The following is a 23,482-nucleotide window of genomic DNA, read 5'->3' as shown; positions in this document are numbered from 1 at the left end:
CTTTGTGCACCCTGATGGTCAGTACCTTGTAGCGCCCCCTTTGGCAGGTATCACGGCTTGTAAATACTTTTTGCGGTCAGACAAGAATCTTTCGCTTCTAGTTTGAGGGATTTTCATCCATTCTTCCTTGTAGACGTCTTCCAGTTCTGAGATTCCTTAGCCTTTTTGCACACACTGCTCTTTTACGGTCTTTCCACAGATTTTCAATGTTCGATCAGGGGACTGTGAGGTCCGTGGTGACACCTAAAACTTGTAATTTTTGTGGAGTTTGAGACGTTCGGGATTATTAGCCACGAGAAGAAGCCATCCTCCTCTTTCCAACTTTTAGCTTTTTTTTTTTTGTTTCCAGAATTTGGGCAAGCATGATTGATTCCCCCCCCCCCCATGCTTACTGTTTCCCAAGGTGTTTCTGTGCCCTTTTTTTCTCCAAACATACCTTTCATCACTAAAGCTAGAGTTCTATTTAACCTCATTGGTCCACAGGACTTGTTTCCAAAATGCATCAGGCTTGTTTAGCTGATCTTTTACAAACTTCTGAATTTTATGGTGAGGACACAGGAGGTTTTCTTCTAATGACGCTTCCATGAAGGCCACATTTGTGCACGTGTCACTGAACAGTAAAACAATATAACACAGCTCCAGAGTCTAAGTCTTCCTGGAGGTCTTTAGCAGTCATGTGTGGGTCTTATTTTGACTTTCTAAAAATCCTGTAGGTCTTTCTTGGTCTTCGAGACATCATCTTGACCTCCACTGTTTCTGTTATCTATCATTTTTAATTCTATTTCAAACAGAGGAAATAGTAACCTGGAAACTCTTTTCTATTCTCTTATAGCCTTCTCCTCCTTTGTAGATTTCAACCATTTTAGATGGTTGCACATCTGCTTAGAACCCCATGGCTGATGTATTATTGGAAAAGAGGAGTCTGATGATTTCCCAATGATGATTTTGTTTGAGCCGTAGCTAGAATAGGCTACTCACAGAGGACCTTTAATGTCCTCATAGATGTGCGCTATTACATACTAGAAAGCCAACACTTTTCCTCATATGTGTCCAAGTACTGGAGATATTGGTGCCATTAGTTTCTGCACTCTACTGTCCAAAGGGCAGGCCCTACTACTCGGCGTCTTTGCTGGGCTGTGAGGAACAATCTCCACCCCACCCGACAGTGTAAGGCTCTGGAAGATCTGACTGGGAGGCGTTCCTCACAGCCCAGCAATGACGTTGAGCTGTAAGGCCCACCTCTCTGTAAGTCAACTTTCCTGATATGGTGCTGGTGATATCCGTGCCGTTTCGGCACCAATACCTCTCCACTGTCAGAAAGGCAGGACTTACAGCCTTGCGATATCGCTGGGCTAGGAACCCCCCCCCCTCCCCGACATACAATACTGTGTGTGTGTGGGGGGTATTCCTCACAGCTCTGTGATGACACTAGGCTGCAAGGCTGGCCTTTCTGACAGTGGAGAGACATCCGTGCCAAAACTAATGGCACCAGTAACTCCAGGACTGAGGTGCATAATACTGGGAAAGCTGAATTAATTGCATTGCCTGCTTTCTAGTGGTAATACCGCACTTCTCTGAAAACATGAATGGTCCTCTTTAAGATCTGAGCCCTTAGTCATTTACCCGAGTGCTCAAATCTTCTAGGGTTCCCATACTTTTTCAAGGTACTCCTTTCCTTTTTTCCACTTTAAAATTATACAAATCCCAAATAATACAAGGATATTGCTTAAAATATTGCAAAGTGTGTTTCATCTTTAACATTATGTCTTTTGGAAATGATTTTATGCTTAACTGTCCACAGTAACCGAACGTTGGACCAGGCATGCCCAAACTTTAGCAGGCCGCTGTATCTGTTTATGCGCATCCGCCAGCCTGTGGAGGATTCTAAATCGAGGAAATCAAAAAATCTCTTCACATACCTATCTACGTCCATCTACCAGCCAGAGGTTGGGGACACTCCGGAGACACCAGCAGCTCCACATACTTGTTTGCAGCTTATCGGTGCCATTTTTACAGCCCCCCTTTAATATTAAGTCTTTATCAGATGGGATATGCCCCCACTGCGAATCGCTCACAAATCTTCTCCCACTTCATTGATCTCTTCTCATAAACTATTGTCTTCTGCTGTATTACACTATTTCACCTACAGAAAGGTCTTTCTGGAAAACCGTGACTTGCTTAATAATGTGGAACAATCTTAACTTACTTTGCCTTTAACAAAAAAAATACCCCGAAATCTAATTAACAAAGTCATCTAAGATTGAAATCCTAAAAAATAAAACAAACAACTAAAACCTAAACACTCCTCTTACCGAAATCCTAATAATATTGAATGGCATAATAATCTGGAACAGTGTAAATTGAGCAAAATTTTTCCAATTTGCGGAGAGAAGGGGCATGACATAAGCGCCAAAATGTGCCATAAATGCCGTAAAATTGTGTCCTAAAATTCTGCCTCAAAGTAAGTTAACTATAACTAAAAAGGTGATATAAATGTAGACTAGACGGTGCAAACAGACAGATTTATCATCCAGCAACAGTCACTGTGATAAATCTGGTGTAGTATCAGACTGCCTACTGTCTATTTCATTACTCTTCTGTATTTTTAGCTCCTTTTGTGTCAGGTATCTGGTACATTCTGCTTAATAAATCTCCACAATAAGGCCAAAAAATTATATATATATATTGTCACGGAATAACACATGACATGACCAACCTGTGTCTATGGAGGAAAGCAGGTAAGCGTCTCCTGGACACCTCTGATGTTGCTCATCTTATGGGAACCTATAGGATCACAAAAACTAAGACTAACTAGTCTGATCCATTTACTCTGTCGGGAGGCAACAAGAGGAAAGAATCCTTCGCTGCCATCATAGACTGGATTGTTTACTACAAGAGCATGACTTTCTGTTGTGATGGCTGATCCTTTGTAGAAGTTCTGGAAGGACCTGCACGGCTTTCTTGTAAGTAAATAATATCACCGGTTATGGGAACTAGATGTTTGAGATGGGACGCTGATGCGGGGATTTATTCTGATCTCCAGACTTACAATCAGGAAGGATTGACATTCTTTTTGTCTTCTTCTGCATCGACATGACGGTATTATAGGTTATCTCTTATGTTTCTAGGGATAAATAATGGAAGAAAAATGACACCTTATTTATGAAATATCCGGGCCGAAATTTATCCACTGCTGTTTCTTAACCCTTTAATGCTTTTCTACATTGTGTACCATCTCTGGCATTACTGACCTGATCCATCGTACAGGGGGAGGCTGTTTTCATGGGGGTTTTTTTGTATCTGGCGCCATGTTTGGGGCCCTTAGTTGACAGGATCTTCAGGATAGTGTGTTATGTCTGTAGGGGCCATTATCGTGCCACTCGCTGTGGATCGGCTCAGCTGTCCCCTTGTCACATGGTATCTGGATGGATTGTACATACCAGACAGCCGAGATACCTCAGTCACCTCATAGATTTTCTGCCGGCTCGGTTTTCCTTCAAGATTCCCTTCTCCTCGTCGGTTTATTTTATCCAAGTATCACCGATGCTGTGGAATTATTCTAATGTTACATAAAGTGAATGTGAAATCCTGGACACCATTTTTTTTTTTTTAAAGTACAAAGAGGTTCAAAATACTGAGATGTTAGACTGAAACTCCATAACCTGTTAGGCTGTATTCACACAGAGGAATTGCCTCGGAATTGGGGGTGGATTCCCCCCCCCCCCCCAATCCCGGGCAAATTCCTCCCGAAATCCACCTCCCATAATCGGCAGCGGGATGCCACGACAGAATGTGGATGTCCTGTACCAGTGTCCCGTCGCAGCTAGACTGCAGCAAAAATGCCGGCGCAAACTGAAGAGGAATTCGTCCTTAATTTCCACCGTGTGAACATACCCTAAGGCCGGCTTCAGACGGGATTTTTTTTGATCCGGAATTTGACGCGGAGGCTGCCTCAGATTCCGGACCAAAAAACTGGTAGGTGCAGTGCACCGGCATCCAGTCGCAGCACTCCGCTCCATATTAGGCCCAAATGAATGGGAGTGTCTTCAGGCGGACGTCCAGGGCTGAAACGGCCGCGGAATCCGCCTGAAGAAAGAGCATGTTGCTTCTTTTTTTCCGTGAGTGGTTTGTTTAAAGAAATGACAGACACCCATTGATTTCAATGGGAGATAGGGGTTTTTTTGGTCAGGATTTTTCTGCGTCAAAATCCTGACCAAAAAACTCCGTCTGAACTCAGCCTAACAGCTCCAAATCCTCTGCACAGACATTACCATATGATAAAATCTGCATCCACCTCTAGAGAGGGAGCCCAATAGTTGAGCCCAAATTCTGGAGTCCAATAATCTCAAAGTAGGGATTTTCTGTTTTTAGGCCAGTCTCTCCACTTTTGAAAATGTGGGTGGGAAAATGGGTGTGGTTATCCTTGGGAAAGTGGGAGTGGTTGCCCTAGGAAGTGGGTGTGGTTAGCCTTGGGAAGTGGGCGTGGTTGTACAGGAAGTGGGCATGGTTAGCCTGGCGAGCTGACGTACTCCAATACAACTTTTTAAAAAGCGACATAGATTGTTCCAATCTCACTCCAGTAAGGTGGTGGTATAGAAGGAGAAGGTGGAGGAACATCTCAGGACAAAATTTATGAAACTGTGAGACTGACAAGTGACATTGACTAACAACTGATAAATCTCTCCCATGTCTACGCAGAGGATTTAGAGCTTTGTATCAGCAAATGGAGCTCTGGCTGCTATAAAGATTTATTATGAGATTATTCAGCGGAGGATAACGTCTTACGAGAAGGAGATTCCCTTTAAGACGAATATATTAACCATTTGCTAGCCCCTAGTTGCAGGGTGTTGATATGTCCTGTACGCTAAGTCACATGATCACACTTGGACACGACTGTAGACACGGGTCACCCACATACATGAGCCACAGGATAGCCGCACACGTACTCTTAAATTTGTCCTCCATTTATCCATGTGTACTCTAGAGGTAAGTGAACTCATTTAGGCCGGGCGTACTTTATCAACCATTTATATTGTTCTCATTCATCTAAAATGAAAAAATAAAGCATTAAAAAAATCTACCGTTTTGTGTATGCAGCTTTCATGCATGCCTGTGTGAATCCGTGTTATCCCATATGTAACTATATTTGACCCGCCTCTAGCCAATTACACAACGAGGCTTGTTTATAGTCTGTAGGAGACGCCTAAACCTGCATTAGGGCCGGGCGATGAATCGAAAAATAACCAAAACCGAACATGATTTTGTTCAATTTGGTTATTTCGCTTCGGTTTTTACAATATTTGCAGTTTTGTCCTGAATTAACCCGAAATGGCTATTATTATACTGTTTCCCTGCTGTCTTGGGCGCTTCCGGGCGACATCACATGGCGTTGCAATGCTTGTGTCTATGTGTCACAACGCCATGTGACTCTGAGGCCCAATCAATGGTCTTTGACATCAGTCAGAAGCGCCAAAGTCAGCAGGGAGTCGCATCGGAGAGGTGAGTAACACTATTTTATGTTTGATCACCTAGCCCTCTGCTTATTATACTCTGGGGCCAAAAGAGACCCCGCAGTATAAGGGTGCATTCACACAATGTAAAATTACGGGCGCAAAATAACGTGGCGTATATGCTTGTAACTCCCATTGAAATCAATGGGATCTTTTTGAGCGCGCAAAATGCTGACACGTGTATACGTGCCAGCTTGCGCTCCATTTTACATCGTGTGAACGCACCCTAACAATAGCAGTTTTGGTTTGCAAGGCAAACCTCGTGAGACAAATCTCACAAGGTTCACACAATACTTAGAGGACCTTTCACGGTCTCAGGCACATGTGGTTTTATATACCACTAGAAAGCGGCACTGTCCATAGCTCTGTAGTGTCAGAGGAGGCGTATCTTACTATCCAGCGATGATGCTGAGGGGTGAGGAACATTTTCCCCCAGTACTAGTCTATGGACAAGTACTGTCAGGAGGAAGGGGTGTTCCTCACTGCTAAGCGTCGTCGCTGGGTGGTAAGGAACGCCTCCTCTGACAGTACAGAGCTATGGACAGTGCTGTTAGGAGGGGCGTTCCCAGCTAGACTATCAGGAACGCCCTTCTGATGGTGAAGAGTTATCAGTAAATGCACCAATATCTGTTCCCCTGGGGCACGTAACGGGAAAACCCACTGTTGGCTTTCTAGCGGTATATAAAACCGCATGTGACCGAGGACATGAAACGTGCCTTTAATCATACTGTATTGGGGCGTGGTTTATCGGAATAATCCCTGTTAATCTTAATCAAGGTAAAATACCCGATTAATTGCTATTATAATTTATGTCCTAATCCCCCAGCTGGAGGCTGCATACACAAAACAGGAGGAGCTTCTATATACTATAGTTAGAAAGTCACTTCAAATTTTATTTTAGGTGCCTGGAAGCAAGAAATAAAATTGGTTGTAAACGTCTACGAACCCTTTAAGAAGGATTTACCCATATGGACCATTATTATTAGTGCTAAAATACATTCAGAACTAAAGAGATAAAACCATAATCCAATTTTCTACTCATTCAAAAACATATAAAACCCAAAAATTTCAATTGACCTAGGCCAAAATAATGGTCGCGAAGAGTTTAGCAATCTACTATTTTGGACAGAATCTTGGGGGCAATCTCAACAAAAGAGTTTTCTTGTACACACTACGAGGCCTGACACCTGACTATATTACAGCTCCGTAACCCTTCTAGGCGTCATTACACAATCTATACACTTCAATACGGCCCTTCTGTATCTCTAAGAATTTTTAAGTAAGTAAAAAAGATCATGGCTTCTCCACTGGGGCTGTATTATGGAGGGATAAAGAGAGAATATGAAACTATATGATATGAAGTGACATTACTGGTCTACGTCACTATATGGCGGCAAACTATTCATCTATGTGACTATATGGCAGCATACTATCAGTCTATGACACTATATATCAGCACACTACTGGTCTATATCACTATATGGTGGCAAACTATTCATCTATGTGACTATATGGCAGCACACTACCAGTCTATGACACTATATGGCAGCATACTATCAGTCAATGACACTATATGTCAGCACACTACTGGTCTATATCACTTTATGGTGATACCCTACTGGTCTATGTCACTATATGGCAGCAAACTATTCATTTATGTCACTATATGGTGGCAAACTATTTGTCTATGTCACTATATGGCAGCACACTACCGATCTATGTCACTATATGGCAGCACACTACCAGTCTATGTCACTATATGGCAGTACACTATCAGTCTATGTAACTATATGGCAGCACACTATCAGTCTATGAAACTATATGTCAGCACACTACTGGTCTATATCACTATATGGTGGTACCCTACTGGTCTATGTCACTATATGGCGGCAAACTATTAGTCTATGTCACTATATGGCAGCAGACTACCGATCTAAATCACTATATGACCGCACACTATCAGTCTACGTCACTATGTTGCGGCACACTACCAGTCTATGACACTACTGTATATGTCGGCACACTACTGGTCTATATCACGATACAGCAGCACACTACTGCTTTACGTGACACCACCGGTCTGTTGCAATATGGCAGCACACTATTGTTCTATATCAATATATGTCAGCCTACTAATGGTCTATGTCGCTATATGGTGGCACAGTACTGGTGTATATCACAATACAGGTCTATGTCACTATATGGCGGCACACTACTGGTCTATTTCGGAAGCATAGAGACTTTGTGGCCCTATGTACTCGGCTCTGAAGCTTACTGGGTGTATGAATCTTCCATATATAAAGGGCATGAGGACACTTTTTGGGAGGGTTTGGCTATGTTTGGCCAGTAGACCACAATCCTCTAATCTCTCATGAAGCTGCATTGATAAAATAGACATAACGTGTTATAGTCTTGGGTTGGTAACCCCCTCCCTCCCAGACAAAAGACATCAGGTAAGTACACACACAAAGAGACATGACTGTTTACTTCACAAAAACACATTAGGGTGAGGGGATTTTCTGATGGGTTTTTTTTTTGTTCTTTTTTTTTTTCAGCAGCACAATAAAAAAACACGAAAAACAACAAACAAAAACAAATAAAGACGACACACTTTTTTTTAAACCGAGAATTCAGATTTTTTTTTTTCTTCTCTTTTTCACGGTTTCTGCTGTAATTTTTTTTTCACATTTTTGTAACATGCAAGCAGTTTTTTTTTCAGAATTTTTTTTTCATTTTCTGATAGTTTTCAACCTTAAAACAACTTTTTTTTTTTTTTTTTTTTTTTTGCAATTCACATTTTTTTTTTTTTTTCAACTGAGACGTATTTAAACATCAAAAAATTTTCATACGGGAGGGAGGGAGTAAAAGGGAGGAGAGGAAGCGGAAGAATGGACACCCTGGTCTGTTAGATTAGGATGTACTGCAGGCCCCAGGAGCAGAAAGGTGTCACGTGCCACGCGTCGTCTTCACCAGGGAGTGCTTGGTACCCCTCCCCTCCACCACCGGGTTTGGAAGGCTCGCTCACGTCTCATTCACTTAGCAGGTCAGTCATCTTTCCAAGGACTTTTTGATGGTAATTTTTGGAGTCAAATCTTCCTCAGAATGATCAAGTCAAGACTTTTTTTAAAAATAAAAATAAAAATTTCACCCCGATTTCAAAATATTTCAAGCTTTGGTATCTAATCTCTTGCAGGACGACCATTTTGTACTGGGAGCAATGGTTTCCACGTTTTCTTGGACAATACTGCATAAAGTCTTTGGAGACCTGTTGGCAAGTTCTCACTTTTTGTGACTGACTCCTTCATGGGTGCGTTATCTCGGAGACACACCTCAGCGCTCACCATGACACGCTGACCCCCTCCCTCCTGCCTCGGACTCTGCCGCTCCCTCTCTGCGCGATCCCTCCTTAATACTCATTGCAATTTCAATGATCCTCGCGACCGGAGACGCCCATTAAAATGAAACAAACATGCAAATTTCAAGGCCGCTAACGGAGAAAAACATTTACAGCAAATCCAAAGACGAAAAAAGCCAATTAGACACCCAGAGATCCAAGGGCACAACACACACAATGGGACCAGAGACGTTCATACGATATGGCTGCTGAGGGCGGCCATTTTGAAACTTGCTTCCTACTGGACACTCTTATTTGAACATGCTTCTGTGTTCGTCAAACGCACCGTAGTAATACACATTCATCACTCTGTTCTCCAATAAGTCTATACTAAAGAAGGAAGGTAGAACACGGCCGGTGCCGAGCACCTGATCGAAGACACTGGTAACAAAGTCGAGAAATGATAAAAAAAAAAAAAAAATCAAAAATAGAGAAAAAAAATTAGATAAGGCTTCGTAAGGAGAGGAACAAGTTCGGCTGTGATCTGCATATTAAAAAAATAAAATAAAATCCATATACCACACACAAGAGGACGGTAACTACCTCCCGCTAGATCTAGAGGTCCCCTTTAAGAAAAAAAAAAATAAAAAAATTCAGTTGCCACGGTTAGACATCAGACAGTTTTCTGACACATCCCGATATCGGACTGAATTGCTCGTATGACTATCATTAGATTTATTATATATATATATCTTAATTTAAATCTCTATATATTTATTTATATGAAATAATTCAATATTAAAGCTGAAGGCAGGACGGACCACGTGTCACTGTGGTGTGTAAAAAATAAAACAAAAAAAAAAACAATGAAATCTGCATAGATACAGTAAAGTAACCCTCCTCGTCTGCTGGGGCAGCCATTTTAATTCGTGACCTAAGCTACTCATGATGGCTGACACGGACAGGCGGGCGGCGGATGGTTGGCTACCCTCTAGCGGATGTAGGGAAATGAACAAAATAAAATATCGTCTAAACATATCTGAGACGTCACGCTCTGAACACGACACGCTGAGGTTTGTTGGCTTTTACCAAAATGAGTTCAAAATGGCCGCCCCGGTTGAGTTCTTGGCCGGAGCTGTAGATTCTTGCATGCACGCGAGAGGCTGACTGTCCCTTTCTCTCTCCCCTTTTGTAAAGGTTAGTTTTTGCTTTTAATTTTTTTTTGTAACTTTTCTTTTTTATTTTTTGTTGTCGTTGGGACAAAAAAAGAAACCAAAAACTTGTAATATCCACAGAGACGGGCTAGATACATGCAAAGGCGACGGCGAGACGAACAGACAGAACGGAGGAAGAGCGCTGAGGAGTCGTGTGTGCTGCTGACTGTATTTTTTTTTTGTAATCTCTGCATTAAAGTTTGTAACACTTCTGGCAGGGAATGGGGACGATGGGTGACCTGGACACGCGCAATGTGAAGTAGATTTTGCTCGTTCTCGCCTCGTGTGATACTGTTAGCCCCCACTAGATGTCTCTGTGCTAATCCCAGCACAGCGGTGATGGACACGCACCTACGCTACGTTAGTGTGCACATCACGCGTCACGTCATTTGCACGGTGGTACATTGAAAGAAAATAAAAACTTTTAAAAATCTGACAAACACTCGGGCCCCGACCGACGCTCCACCATTCTTTTTGCGACACCGCGACGACGTCCCGGACAGAACAGCTGTGAGGTCAGAGTACTTTATTGCTGTATGACGAGATGAGTATCACACTCGCGCTGCCTGTTCTGTTGCTGCCGGGAGTGGAGGGTCGGGGGAGGGATATCGCTGAACATGGGGGGGACAGGGATGAACTTTGGTGGGTTTTTGATTGTGAAAATGATTGTGCGCAGATTGTAGACGACCGTTTCGTGCATATTGGGTCAAGTTTTCCCATAGAGCAGCATTCAGCGCCACGGCCCATCTGTATATGGCGACAGGCGTCTTGGTACTAGACCCTACCCTATAACTATTCTGTAAGTGTCCAGGAAGTGAGAAGTGCAACACAAAAATACTTCCTACACATCCACACAGGATGGTTGCAAATACTGATTAATATAGGAGCGAACGGGGAAATCCATAAGATCACCCGCATCATGGGGTAAAAGGGTTATTATATATGGGACTGGGGTATATATGGGGGGAAGCAGACAAAGCCTTTTAATATACACTACCGGCTATTGCTGCTGGATAAGACATTACATTAGGATAGTCGATGACTTGTGGCTGCGCAGGTCAGAAGGCAATAAGAGAGGGGGCGGGAGATGAGAGGAGTCGGATAGTTCAGGTACTAATGGAGGGCGAGCAGCAGATCTCCTCGTCTTAGCGCGGAGAGAAGATGCAGCGATGCTTCCCCTGCCTATTGCTACAGCTGCAGAATACACAAGTACACACAGTTTATAAGGAGCTCAGCCACACGGTGTCAGCATGCTATTCACGTAGTATCCAGCCTCTCCCCGCCAGCGACCGCCAACTAGAGGACGCCGACTTCCCAAGATGGACGCACATCTCGCAGCTCAACACCGCCACCCAACCCCCACACACACACCACCACCTGATCGAGAAGACGGAAGAGATTTGAGCGCACACACAAGACAGACAAACACTCAGCCACCAGTCAAGAGGAAAGGACAATTTAAAGCGCCAGGTCGGACCCTCTGTCATCCCCACACGCTCAGGGGTCCCCGCGGAACACGTCCAGCAACGTCAAATACAATTACGTTTTTGTTTGACAGACGGGATAACAAAGAATAAAAATGACGAAAAAGTAAAACAAATAAATTAAAAAAAAACGAAAAAAAAAACAGGAACAGACACAGGAAGGAAAAAAAATATTTGGGAATTTTTGGCCCTTTTTTCGCCCCCAGCTCCTGTGGGTGACAGGTGAAGATCTGGCTTTAGGTTGACGTCAGTTAACACTGCTGAGGGGTAGAGTGACTCCATAATATGCGCCCCCATAAGACTGAATTAGCTGATGGTAACCTAACTCCTGAGTGAAACCCACAGAGGCGAAAATGGGCGGCCGCACTCACAGCTTCCTGATCTGTGCGTAAATTCCAATACTTGTCATGTACGTAATATTGTATCTCTTTTTTTTTTTTGTTTCTTTTTGTAATTCACTATTTTCTTTATCTTTCCTTTTACTCTGCTTTGTGCATTTGTTTTTATTTCAGAATCCCAACGTCCCCCCGATAGAGGAGGCGAGTACGACACCCAGCACCACACAACAGATTATGATCATGATCTTCTTCTACATACCCAACGACCATCAGAAGCAGAGGAAAGAGCAGAAAACATGAAAGATGGGAGGAAAAGAAAGAGCATGACCCAGGGAGAAAAAGGGGTCACAGTTGTGAAAGGAGAGGGAGAATGAAGAAGAGGAAGGGAGGTGCAAAATAGAGAGAGTGTAAAGGGAGAGGAAGAGGATGAAGAAGGGGAGAAAGGGAAGAGAGATGTCAAATAAGAGCGGAGGGGGAGGGGGTAAGGTGGGATTCAAAGAAGGAAAAGTAGGAATTGATCAAAGGAAGATGAATGTGGAAGAGATGGGGAATAAATGGATGAAAGAAGGACAGTGGAAGATATTGGGGGAAGAGGCAAAAAATAGTAAAAAGTGAGTTCAAGGAAATGACAGATGAGCAAAGACGGAAAGTGAGACGGGATTACATGTAGAGTTAGGTAAAGGAAGGGGAGGGACAATGGTGGGAAGAATATCAGAAGGAGACGGTGAAGACAGAGATGAGACGGTGAAGGGAGAGAAGAGAGAAAAGAAATTGTCAGCGTGTTATAAGGACAGAGACAGACAATGCAGACCTGTAATAACTACATTATATCAGTCAGCCCTGACGTCGCCGTCCGCTATGGATATTGTACACGTTAGTCCGTGTCCGTCGTGTGTCCTGATGGTCGCTGTGTGGACACGGGATCTACATTCTCCTACCAATCTGTGCAGTGTGTCCCTACAAGTCCACTCGTCTACTCACCCTTCGTGCTTTGCTCTGGTATTTCACAGCTTTCTTGGTATCAGACACTGCTCGCTCCACATAGTCCACCGAGTGCTCCACATTATACTCAATGCGATCTATCATCTCCCCCTGGAAATCAAAACAACAACGGGGTCATTAGGGGTCCACCATGCTTTTATAGGCCACAGTCGAGAGTGTACTTATGGGCTGGTCCCCCTCACCTGACTCTCCACCAGCATAGCCATGTCTACAAACATGTCATGGAGCTCCCGAATGCTGGTCTCTAACTTGATGATCTCATTGTGTCGGGTCTCGATCTCGTTCAGAGCTTGTTTGGTCATCTGAGAGTCCATCTTGATCTGTGGGGAGAACAAGGTTGTCACTTTATGGTTTGGAAATGGATTATTGATTTTTATTTATCTCCTTATGTTGATATTGGAAATGTATTGATGGTTTGCACCGCACTTTAAGGGTCACAATAACTTCTTTGAAGGGTGCAAAATATTGGTCCCTCCAATGGAGTAAATACAGACATTGCCATCTCTTCCTATTATGTCCATTGCTCCAGGGTCCTAGTTTATACTGTAACCTATGGATGGTTTATGATTGTCAGGTAGCATACTCCACCCATACATTTCGATGGCATTGTACACGGGCACTTATCGGTCACATCATATGGTCATCAATACACAACTTCCCCCTTCCCCGGCCCCATTACACACATCGTCTGTAAATATGGCCAGTTTCCCACTCTCCAACATGTCTTCCAGCTCCTCATTGGTCGTGGTTCTGCCAGCTGCCGGAAAGAATTGAAAAACAGAGTCAGTATATGACTACTAAAATATTCACTAATTTATGAATCTCTCACCTGACAAATTTCACGCCCCTTCCCACTGGAATACGTACTGATCTCGAGTTGTCTCTGGATACGGTCCTTGCAGCGGTCTCTGTATTTGGATTGCGTTGCATTGTATTCTGTCATCACTTCCACAAATTTACGGGACAGAGTGGAATGCTGGAAAGAAGATGGAAGAGCGTGAGAATAGGAGAAATCACAAATCAGGGAAACAAGTGGGACTGACATTCACTCTGAAATCTCTGCTGAACTTGCCTCGGTCTGTAAAGACAAACTTCAGCTTACAATCGTATCAAATTGCATTTGGCCAGATATGGCGTTACCCTTCGTCTACACACACATGGCAGCTTATCCTGAAGATTAGGTACAATCTAACTTTTAAAGATTTGCTATTAAGGAGTTCACCTTGTGTTATAAACAAATGTGACAAATTGGTGATATCTAATACCCCCAAAGACTACATCATTTTTTGGAAATGACGGATCAGCAACTTTGAGATCGCCACAATGGAACCCAATGCAGAATCACTTCCACCGAGCTCTCACCTGTGTTTTCCGGATCCGCAGGTCGGCTGAGGAGCGGTTCAGTCCCTCTTCCTGCTCGATGCTCTGCTCGATGGCTGTAAGGATTGAAGGAGATACGGTGAGACACAGCGCTAATTCCTCAGCAGTGTGCAAATAGACAACCAGAGAGATGACCGACCTTTCAACTTGGAGCGCACTTTGTTGGCCGTTTTCTTGATGTCGGCTGTGAGATCCTCCAGTTCCTGCTTGGTTTCTGGAGAAAGGAGATAAATGAGACAGAAGGTGACACCCTGCCATATCCCACCACAGTATATTTACTCCATAACTTCTTCCTTGCAGTTTTCCAGACCTCTGTTTGCCATCAGTGGATGGAAACATCCTTGTTTCCATCCAGAAGCCAAAAGCCCATACAAACCTCAAATTACCTACCTACCTATGTCTCAACTGTATCCAGTTTAGGAAATTATCTGTGAGGTAAAGAATTTGGACTTCTGATGATACACTGTATCAAACCGTCTGTATCTAACTAAGATGTGTAATAAGGCCCTTTAGAACAATTGGAGAGGAATCTGAGGTGGTCTTCTACCTCAAACTTCTCTCTGCAGAACCGGTAGTGAAAGGGCTAGTTCACACGGGCCACGGAATGGCGTATTCTGGTCCTGATTCTGATACGGGAGGACGCATCAGAATTGGACCAAAATGCGCCTGCTACGATTGTCGCGGCATCCCCCTCCAGAGTAGGCTCAAATGAATGCGCCTAGTCCGGAGCGTGCTGTTGCGAGGTGGACACCGGGGCTGACTCAGCCGCGGAATCCGCCTGAAGAAAGGACAGCTCATGGAAAAAAAGAAGCTAGCGGTCTACAAAGACCTCTATTGTGAGGGGGCGGATTCTGAGGTGGATTTGGCGTCAGAATCCGCCCCTTCTTGCCCCATGTGAACGAGCCCAAAAGCCAATTGAAAGCAATAGGAGACGCGCGTATCACATTGAAAGCAATAGGTATAAAAGCCTCCCATTGATTTCAATGGGGAGCGCACGTATGCCGACACCCATAGAAATCAATGGAATCTGTTTTGACGCCGCTCACTCTGAACGAGTTTACGTTCAGAATGAGCGGAGCGTTTACTCCGTGTGTAGGCTCCAATAATCTGGAGCCTGATGTTGACTTTCATGGAGAGGTTCCCTTTAATTTTCCCACAATCCTCCTGTCACTCACTCTCATCGGGATTGGGTGCTGCCAAGATGGCGCTATGCTGTTTCTTCACTTGCTCCACATCCTCTGAGAGCTTCTCGATGCATCCTCGGATCTCTTCCACCTGCAGACGGAAAAGGTCATAATTCAGGGAAAGGGGGCAAAAGCTGGACAGACTGAGGAACGTGGCGAATATTACCGGGAAGTGTTCAAAGAAGGACGGCTCTTCATTTACTAGACTCAGACTGTAATTACTTTAATCTGTCATGTGGCCGGCAGCGACAGGCGACTTCCCCGTACCTGGAGCGCGGACGTCTGATTACTCCACGCACTGATTATCAGTAATAAGGAAACCCCTGGAGGTCATGTGTAGCATTACCAGGGAAAACCAGATTGTTAGGAAAGTCTTAGGCCTCATTCACACCCTACAAGCACCACATAACCAGCACCGTATTCACACACGTCATTTTTGCTGCAGTTTCACAACTGTTTATGTAATGGTAACGTAACCTCACCTGCTCGAAGAACTCATCCATAAAATGGTCCCGATCCACGTGAACGATCTCCTCATCGTCATCGCTATCTTTAGCCTGTGAGGGAGACAAACAGAATCAGGAAGGAGTCTTCACTGTCACAGCACTGTCCAAAGCACGTACACTGCAGAAAAAACGTTGCAGAAAATGCCGCATTCTTAAGAACTAATACGTTTTTGTAAAACATTGATTTTTCGTTCTCTTTTTATCGCTGCATTTCTTCCGTGGCGGTTTTTAGTTGCAATTTGTTACATGTGCCCCTAGCCCAAAAGGGTTAGTAATTGTCAGCATAGTCCTGGGATAGGTCGCGCGGGTCCGACACCTCGGTTCCCTGCTGATCAGCTGTTTAAAAAATGCTAAGTAAGCGTCCATTTTCTTGTGGCCTGTGGGCACGCGTAGTTGGCTCTGCCCAAGGCCTAGAAGTTTGAACCTAGGACGGAAGAAGAGGCCGTTCCTGAAGAAGATGGAGGCTGTGCTGGAGAGTTCTCTCGCAGTGTTGGGGACGCCTCCAGTCCTGCGAGAGAACTCATATGCATACCAACGAAAACTGGGATTTCCACTGAACAGCGGCGCGGAGAAGACATCTAAAGGTAGGAGAAGAATAGCCTTTCTTAAGGCTATTCCTACGTGTTAGTCACAAAAAAAATTGCTTTTTAATGATAGGATCCCTTTAATGACCTATCTTTGGTATTGCAGCTCAGCGCCATTTACATGAATGAGACTGAGCTGCTGCGACAAGGCCACATGACTGATGAACATTACACCACAAGGCCTATAACACTAAAGGAGCTCTGCTACCACAACAAATAGGTGAACCACAGCTGTCCTGAGGTTCAACCCCCTCCCCACAGGTCTGTCCTAAATTATACTAATAAAAAACCTTAAATTTCAACATTTATCACTGTATAGGTTCTGGGAACACAACTACAGTGTGAACATGGCCTAATATTGCTCAAAAAATGGCTCCTTACAGTCTGAGAGCAAACATGTCCTGATGCCCACAGCAACCAATCAGATCTCAGCTCTCATTCTGCCACTGCAGCTTATAGACTGAGAGCTGTGATATGATTGGCTGACTGCCTGACTGAACTAGGTTTCTATAGAAATTTGTTGCCATCTGCTTGGAGGTGAAGTGTTCGGTTTATTACCACAGACATGACCCAGACGAGTCGTGATAATGGGATTACTAATGTGACCCTGCTGGTTACTTCTGTCCGCCATTTTGGTCATGAATATTTTCAATGTACTTCCTGTCCAGTGAAGACTGAGGTAAAAACATCTTATATAATCAATATTTTACTGTCAGCCATAACCCCAGGAGCCCCCGGGTCCCTGTGGTGTCAGGTTCACTCAGTTACTGGGCAGGCCGTGCTCACAAAATGGCCGCCGGCACTAGTACAAGCCATATCATGGACACAGCCTGTAATATAAGCTACTGAGGATATACGTGATAACTAACGCACTACTCATTCTATGTAACTGTTATATCTGATTCTGGAAAAGCTGGGTTACAATAACTGTAATAATATCTGTCCATTTATGAGGAAAGCTGGGTGCAAAAATGTACTGGCAGCCATATTGGATCTGAATCTACAGATCTGAATGGTAAACTAGGACTACAGTGTAAATATGGGTGCACTATATGATGTAGGCCGACGAAAGACACTTACCAAGGAATGTAAGGGGTTAACACGGTCTGGGTGGTATATTTAGTAACTGGCTGATACATCACAGGACGGAGACGGACAAGGTCACACAGGCAGCGAGTAACACAAGCCGTCAGAGGAACGCAAGCAAAACACACGTGGGCTAGTAATGGCCGCAGACATTGATCTGACGTCACACGGTAATAATGATGAATGTCACTGAACTAACTATCCCAAAAATCACAAGTGATGCAGAGGTCAGGTCATAAGAGTGTAATACCGCACACAGCCTGGAGGTGTCACTGTGATATACAACACCACAACCCGAAAAATCACATGTAATATAGAGGTCAGGTCATAACAGTGTAATACCGCACACAGCCTGGAGGTGTCACTGTAATATACAGAACCACACCCCAAAAATCACATGTAATGCAGAGGTCAGGTCATAAGAGTGTAATACCACATATAGCCTGGAGGTGCCACTGTAATATACAGAACCACACCCCAAAAATCACAAGTAATACAGAGGTCATGTCATAATGTGTCATGATACTGCCCACAGCCTGGAGTTGTTACTGCAATAAACAGGACCACAACCCCCAAGAACACAGGTAATGCATAGGTCATGTTATAAGAGTGCAATACCGCCCACAGCCTGGAGGTGTCACTGTAATATACAGAACCAAACCCTAAAAATCGCATGTAATGCAGAGGTCAGGTCATAAGAGTGTAATACTGCACACAGCCTGGAAGTGTCACTGTAATATACATGACCACAACCACAAAAATCACAAGTGATGCAGAGACCATGCCAAAAAAATGTAATACCGCCCATAGTCTTGAGGTGTCACTGTTATACAACAGAAACACAGCCCCAAAAACCACAAGGGATAAACAGGTCATGTTATAGGAGTGTAATACCACCTACAGCCTGGAGGTGTCACTGTAATGTACAGAACCACAACTCTAAAAATCACAAGTGATGCCGAGGTCATAACAGCATAATACAGCCCACAGCCTGGAGGTGTCACTGTTATATACCAAGCCAATATCGCCAATATTACCAATAATGAACTGGTCATGTCATAGGAATGTAATACCACCCACAGGCTGGAGGTGTCAGTGTTATACGACAGAACCACATCCACAAAAATCAAAAGTGAAGAACTGATGTCATAAGTGTAATTTTGTCCACAGCCTGGCGGTGTCACTGTTATATACAGAACCACTGCTCTTTTATCACAAGTGATGCCGAGGTCACATCATAAGAGTGTAATATCACCAACAGCCTGAAGGTGTCATTGCTATACTACAGAACCACTATTCTTATATTACAAGTGATGAGGTCATTACACAAGCGTGTAATACCGCCTACAGCCTAGAGGTGTCACTGCTATGCTACAGAACCATAAATGGGGGTTCCTTTAATAATTCAGCAGCTATGAGTTCGATTCCCGGCATGTTGAGGAGATACTGAGGGTGACATCAGATGCAGAATGTTCCTTCTGATTATTCACATAGTCAGTCTGGAACGGTTCAACCCCCTAATACGGGAAGGAGGCGCAGCAGTAACATAAACCTACGGTATGGCTGACGGTGGAAAGTCTGACATCCAGAGCGGTGTTTCTTGTGAGTCAGCTGATGTAAAATGTAATCAGAGGGAACAGCGGGAGGGAAGGAACAAAAGGGCCGATGACGGTGTCTGCGGGAGCCGTGGCCACTCTACTCGTGTGTACTCACTGACTCCGACTCATTCACAGCATCAATGGCCCGCTCACGCCAGAGCATGTGACTCACGAAAAATGTCATGTTCAGGACCGCAGCCGCCCGCTCCTCAACCGCATGCCCACACTCCATTCATCTGTAGTCATGAATAGAGCCTGCCAGCCCCTCCGCCATGTCACCCCCGGCCTGAACTGACATCTGCAAATAAGGTTTTTGCAGAAGATGTTATAATAACCAGGTGATGGATGTAATAATAGAGAACTGATGTCATCAACGCAATACAGACACTTTATCTAATCCTTCTGAGCTGTGTATCTAATCCTATCAGGTGTGATACTGTCTGCTGAGCTGTGTATCTAATCCTATCATGTGTGATACTGTCTGCTGAGCTGTGTATCTAATCCCATCATGTGTGATACTGTCTGCTGAGCTGTGTATCTAATCCTATCATGTGTGATACTGTCTGCTGAGCTGTGTATCTAATCCTATCATGTGTGATACTGTCTGCTGAGCTGTGTATCTAATCCTATCCTGTGTGATACTGTCTGCTGAGCTGTGTATCTAATCCTATCATGTGTGATACTGTCTGCTGAGCTGTGTATCTAATCCTATCCTGTGTGATACTGTCTGCTGAGCTGTGTATCTAATCCTATCATGTGTGATACTGTCTTCTGAGCTGTGTATCTAATCCTACCATGTGTGATACTCTCTGCTGAGCTGTGTATCTAATCCTATCATGTGTGATACTGTCTGCTGAGCTGTGTATCTAATCCTACCATGTGTGATACTGTCTGCTGAGCAGTGTATCTAATCCTATCATGTGTGATACTGTCTGCTGAGCTGTGTATCTAATCCTATCCTGTGTGATACTGTCTGCTGAGCTGTGTATCTAATCCTATCATGTGTGATACTGTCTTCTGAGCTGTGTATCTAATCCTATCATGTGTGATACTGTCTGCTGAGCTGTGTATCTAATCCTATCATGTGTGATACTGTCTGCTGAGCTGTGTATCTAATCCCATCATGTGTGACACTGTCTGCTGAGCTGTGTATCTAAGCCTAACTAGTGTGATACTGTGTTGCGCTGTGTATCTAATCCTATCATGTGTGATACTGTCTGCTGAGCTGTGTATCTAATCCTGTGTATCATGTGTGATATAGCCTGTGTAGTATCTAGCATCTACAGCTATATGCACTGGGTATATTTCCCTTTTCCTTCCCATATATATCTATATGTATATATATCTACACACTAATTCCCTCCTCCCATCCTCCAGTACCCATTGCTATAATTCTCGTATTTTGTGGTGCGTTCTGGGCTCATAAACCTCCTCATGGAAAAAATGTATTCCTCACTTTAAAGTTTTGCCTCATAAACTGCTGAAGGAGAAATCTCAGAATTAACCAAACCGGGGAAGGCGCGAGCAGCAGTGAAACGCCCATAAGCAAATCCCCTGCGGTCCTCAGTGGGCACAGCTGAATGTGGGACCCCCAGCAGTCACCCCTTCACCATGTCCATTCCTGTGGTCAGGTCACTCACACACTGGTGTATATATCTGCTGTCACCACCATGTGGCGATCTGTGTACAACTATACATAGCTTTTATTCAGGTAAAATGGAGGTGCCCCCTAGTGGTGGAAACAGTCTATAGTGTGAGAGGAGAGGCCTGATGCTACCGTATATATGAAAGAAACGAGCAACACAGCCATACTATGTATACCAGGAGGTGACTATCATCTGTGGGTGCAAAATGGGGGGCAAGACCTGCTCACCGGAGGGGCTACAATCTTAGTGGGGATGTCTATGGTGGGCGCTGACAGCCTTAATGGAGGTGGCCTGTAAGATCACAGTGATCTACATGGCAAAGATGGAGACCGACATGGTGAGATCCTGATAAATTTCCAGAATCCCCATTCAGTAATAAATATCACTGCAGCTAAATAACCATACCGTAATAACTGTACTGTAATAACAATCAAAACCATACCATAATAACCATAACTATACGGTTATAACTGTACTATAATAACGTACTGTAATAACTGAACCAACAAAACCATAATAACCACAATAACTGTATCATAATAACGGTACTGAAATACCTGTACTATAATAGCCCCGCCGTAATATCTGTACTGTACTAACCATACTGTAAGAACTATAAAAACTGTACCATAATAACTGTATCACAATATCCATAATAGCTGTGACATTACCATAATAAATGTAATAACTAAAATGTAATAACCATAATGATTGTACGTTAATAACTGTTATGTAATAATCATATTAACTGTAATAACTGTCATTAATAACCATACCGCAATAACTACCATAATTACCATGTCATAATAACTGTACTAAAATATCTGTACCGTAATAACTATTTACTGTAGTGTAATAACCATAACGTTACCATATTAAAGGGATCCTATCATTAAAATGCTATTTTTTGTCCCTAACACGTAAGAATAACCTTAAGAAAGGCTATCCTTCTCCTACCTTTAGATGTCTTCTCTGCGCCGCCGTTCAGTAGAAATCCGGGTTTTCTTTGGTATGCAAATGAGTTGTCTCGCAGCACTGGGGGCGGTCCCCAGCGCTCAAACAGTAAACTAGTGTAAGTGGCCATTTTCTTGTAGCTGCTTACACAGTAAGCTGGGGTAAGCAGCCACAAGAAAATGGCAGACACAGAAGACGCAGGGAGAGGCCGTTCCAGGAGAAGATAGAAGCGGCGCTAGAGAGTTCTCTCACAGCATTGGGAACGCCCCCAGTGCTGCAAGAGAACTAATTTGCATACAGAAGAAAGCTGGTAGGAGAAGAATAGCCTTTCTTAACGCTATTCCTATGTGTTACGGACAAAAAAATAGCATTTTAATGTATGTAACTGTAATGTAATTAGTGTACCTTAAAAAAAAATACCGTAATAACCATAATTGTAGTGTAATAACTGTACCATAATAATTGTACTGTATAGTGTAGTAACTGTACCATAAAACTATACCATAATAACCATAAAAACTGTAGTGTAATAAATGTACCATAAAAATTATATTGTAGTAAGTATAACTAGAGCCTAATAAACAAATCACATACAACTATACGGTATAACCGTAATAACTGTAGTGTAATACCTGTCCGGTAATACACAGAAGGAGCTTTGAGGAGGTAAATCGTCGAATACCTACGTCTTACATAAACTCCGCATTAGGCCTCCAGTTAGTAATAATCACCCGCCACTTCCTTACACCGCACATTACTCCCCGCGCTCAGTGCACTCTGATCGATGGAACGGTTCTCATCGTGACGAGTGCATTAGAAAATGTAAATATTTCATCAGTCTCCGGAGCCCCCACTAATGGCTTATATTAACAAGAGCGAGGATGGCGGCGATGTCATGTATGAACGCAAAGCAAAGTGACTACAACCCAGCACCGCCTGATCCTGTACTAATAATACTCAGTTAGTAGACCTCTGTACATTGTACGTAATAAACCAGTGCTACCTAATCACATCCAGGTCATATCCAGTCAGTAGATCTCTATATATTATATTATATATAATAACCAAATACTGTCTGATCCCATCTTGATAATATTCAATAGATCTCTATATGTTATATACTATATATATTATGTCTGATCCCAATCTGATAATATCCAGCCAATATATCTCTGTACATTATATACTGCATAATAACCAAGGACTGTCTGATCCCAATCTGATAATATCCAGTCAGTAGATCTCTGTATCCTACTATTATAAATGTGAAAGTTTGTGTGTTTGTTACTCTTTCAAGCAAAAAAGCCTGAACCGATTTGGATGAAATTTGGCACATACATCGTTTGTAACCTCGATTAAAACATAGGCTACTTTTTATTTCGGTAAATGACATGATTTCACGACTGTTATGAATTTATGTTCATATACTATATTACAATGCTCCTGCATAAGCTTATCTGAGGTTGCTGATGAAGCCAGGTCTGTTATCTCTCTATGTAAACACACAGATAATCCTGAGTCCATTGTGTGCAAGTATTTGCATATCTGCTCCAGTGCTGATACACTGGATGGGAAATCACCTTTCATCCAAATTGGTAGTTTGCCAATTTTAAACATGCCAGGAAAAAGAAAATCTAATTTGTCGCAAAATTCTAAAACCAC

At 43.3% G+C, this 23,482-nt stretch overlaps 1 protein-coding gene across 1 annotated transcript in view; it reads right to left on the bottom strand.

Annotated features, from left to right (window-relative positions):
- Positions 1 to 11,602: 11,602 nt before the first annotated feature.
- Positions 11,603 to 23,482, bottom strand: part of STX1B (syntaxin 1B) — a 36,988-nt gene continuing 25,108 nt past the window's right edge. The window contains exons 2-10 of the mRNA XM_075284778.1: positions 15,929 to 16,003; positions 15,438 to 15,537; positions 14,402 to 14,476; positions 14,245 to 14,318; positions 13,750 to 13,858; positions 13,566 to 13,639; positions 13,065 to 13,202; positions 12,862 to 12,972; positions 11,603 to 12,131 (exon numbers count right to left, since the gene is read on the bottom strand). Coding sequence (XP_075140879.1) covers positions 12,051 to 12,131; positions 12,862 to 12,972; positions 13,065 to 13,202; positions 13,566 to 13,639; positions 13,750 to 13,858; positions 14,245 to 14,318; positions 14,402 to 14,476; positions 15,438 to 15,537; positions 15,929 to 16,003 — 837 coding nt within the window. The 3' untranslated portion in view covers positions 11,603 to 12,050. The remainder of the gene's footprint in view (positions 12,132 to 12,861; positions 12,973 to 13,064; positions 13,203 to 13,565; positions 13,640 to 13,749; positions 13,859 to 14,244; positions 14,319 to 14,401; positions 14,477 to 15,437; positions 15,538 to 15,928; positions 16,004 to 23,482) is intronic.

This window comes from Leptodactylus fuscus, chromosome 8, assembly GCF_031893055.1.
Source record: "Leptodactylus fuscus isolate aLepFus1 chromosome 8, aLepFus1.hap2, whole genome shotgun sequence".
In the NCBI taxonomy this organism is placed as follows: Eukaryota; Metazoa; Chordata; class Amphibia; order Anura; family Leptodactylidae; genus Leptodactylus; species Leptodactylus fuscus.
Note: the sequence above shows the minus strand (reverse complement) of the source record. Positions and strands in the feature narration are given on the sequence as shown.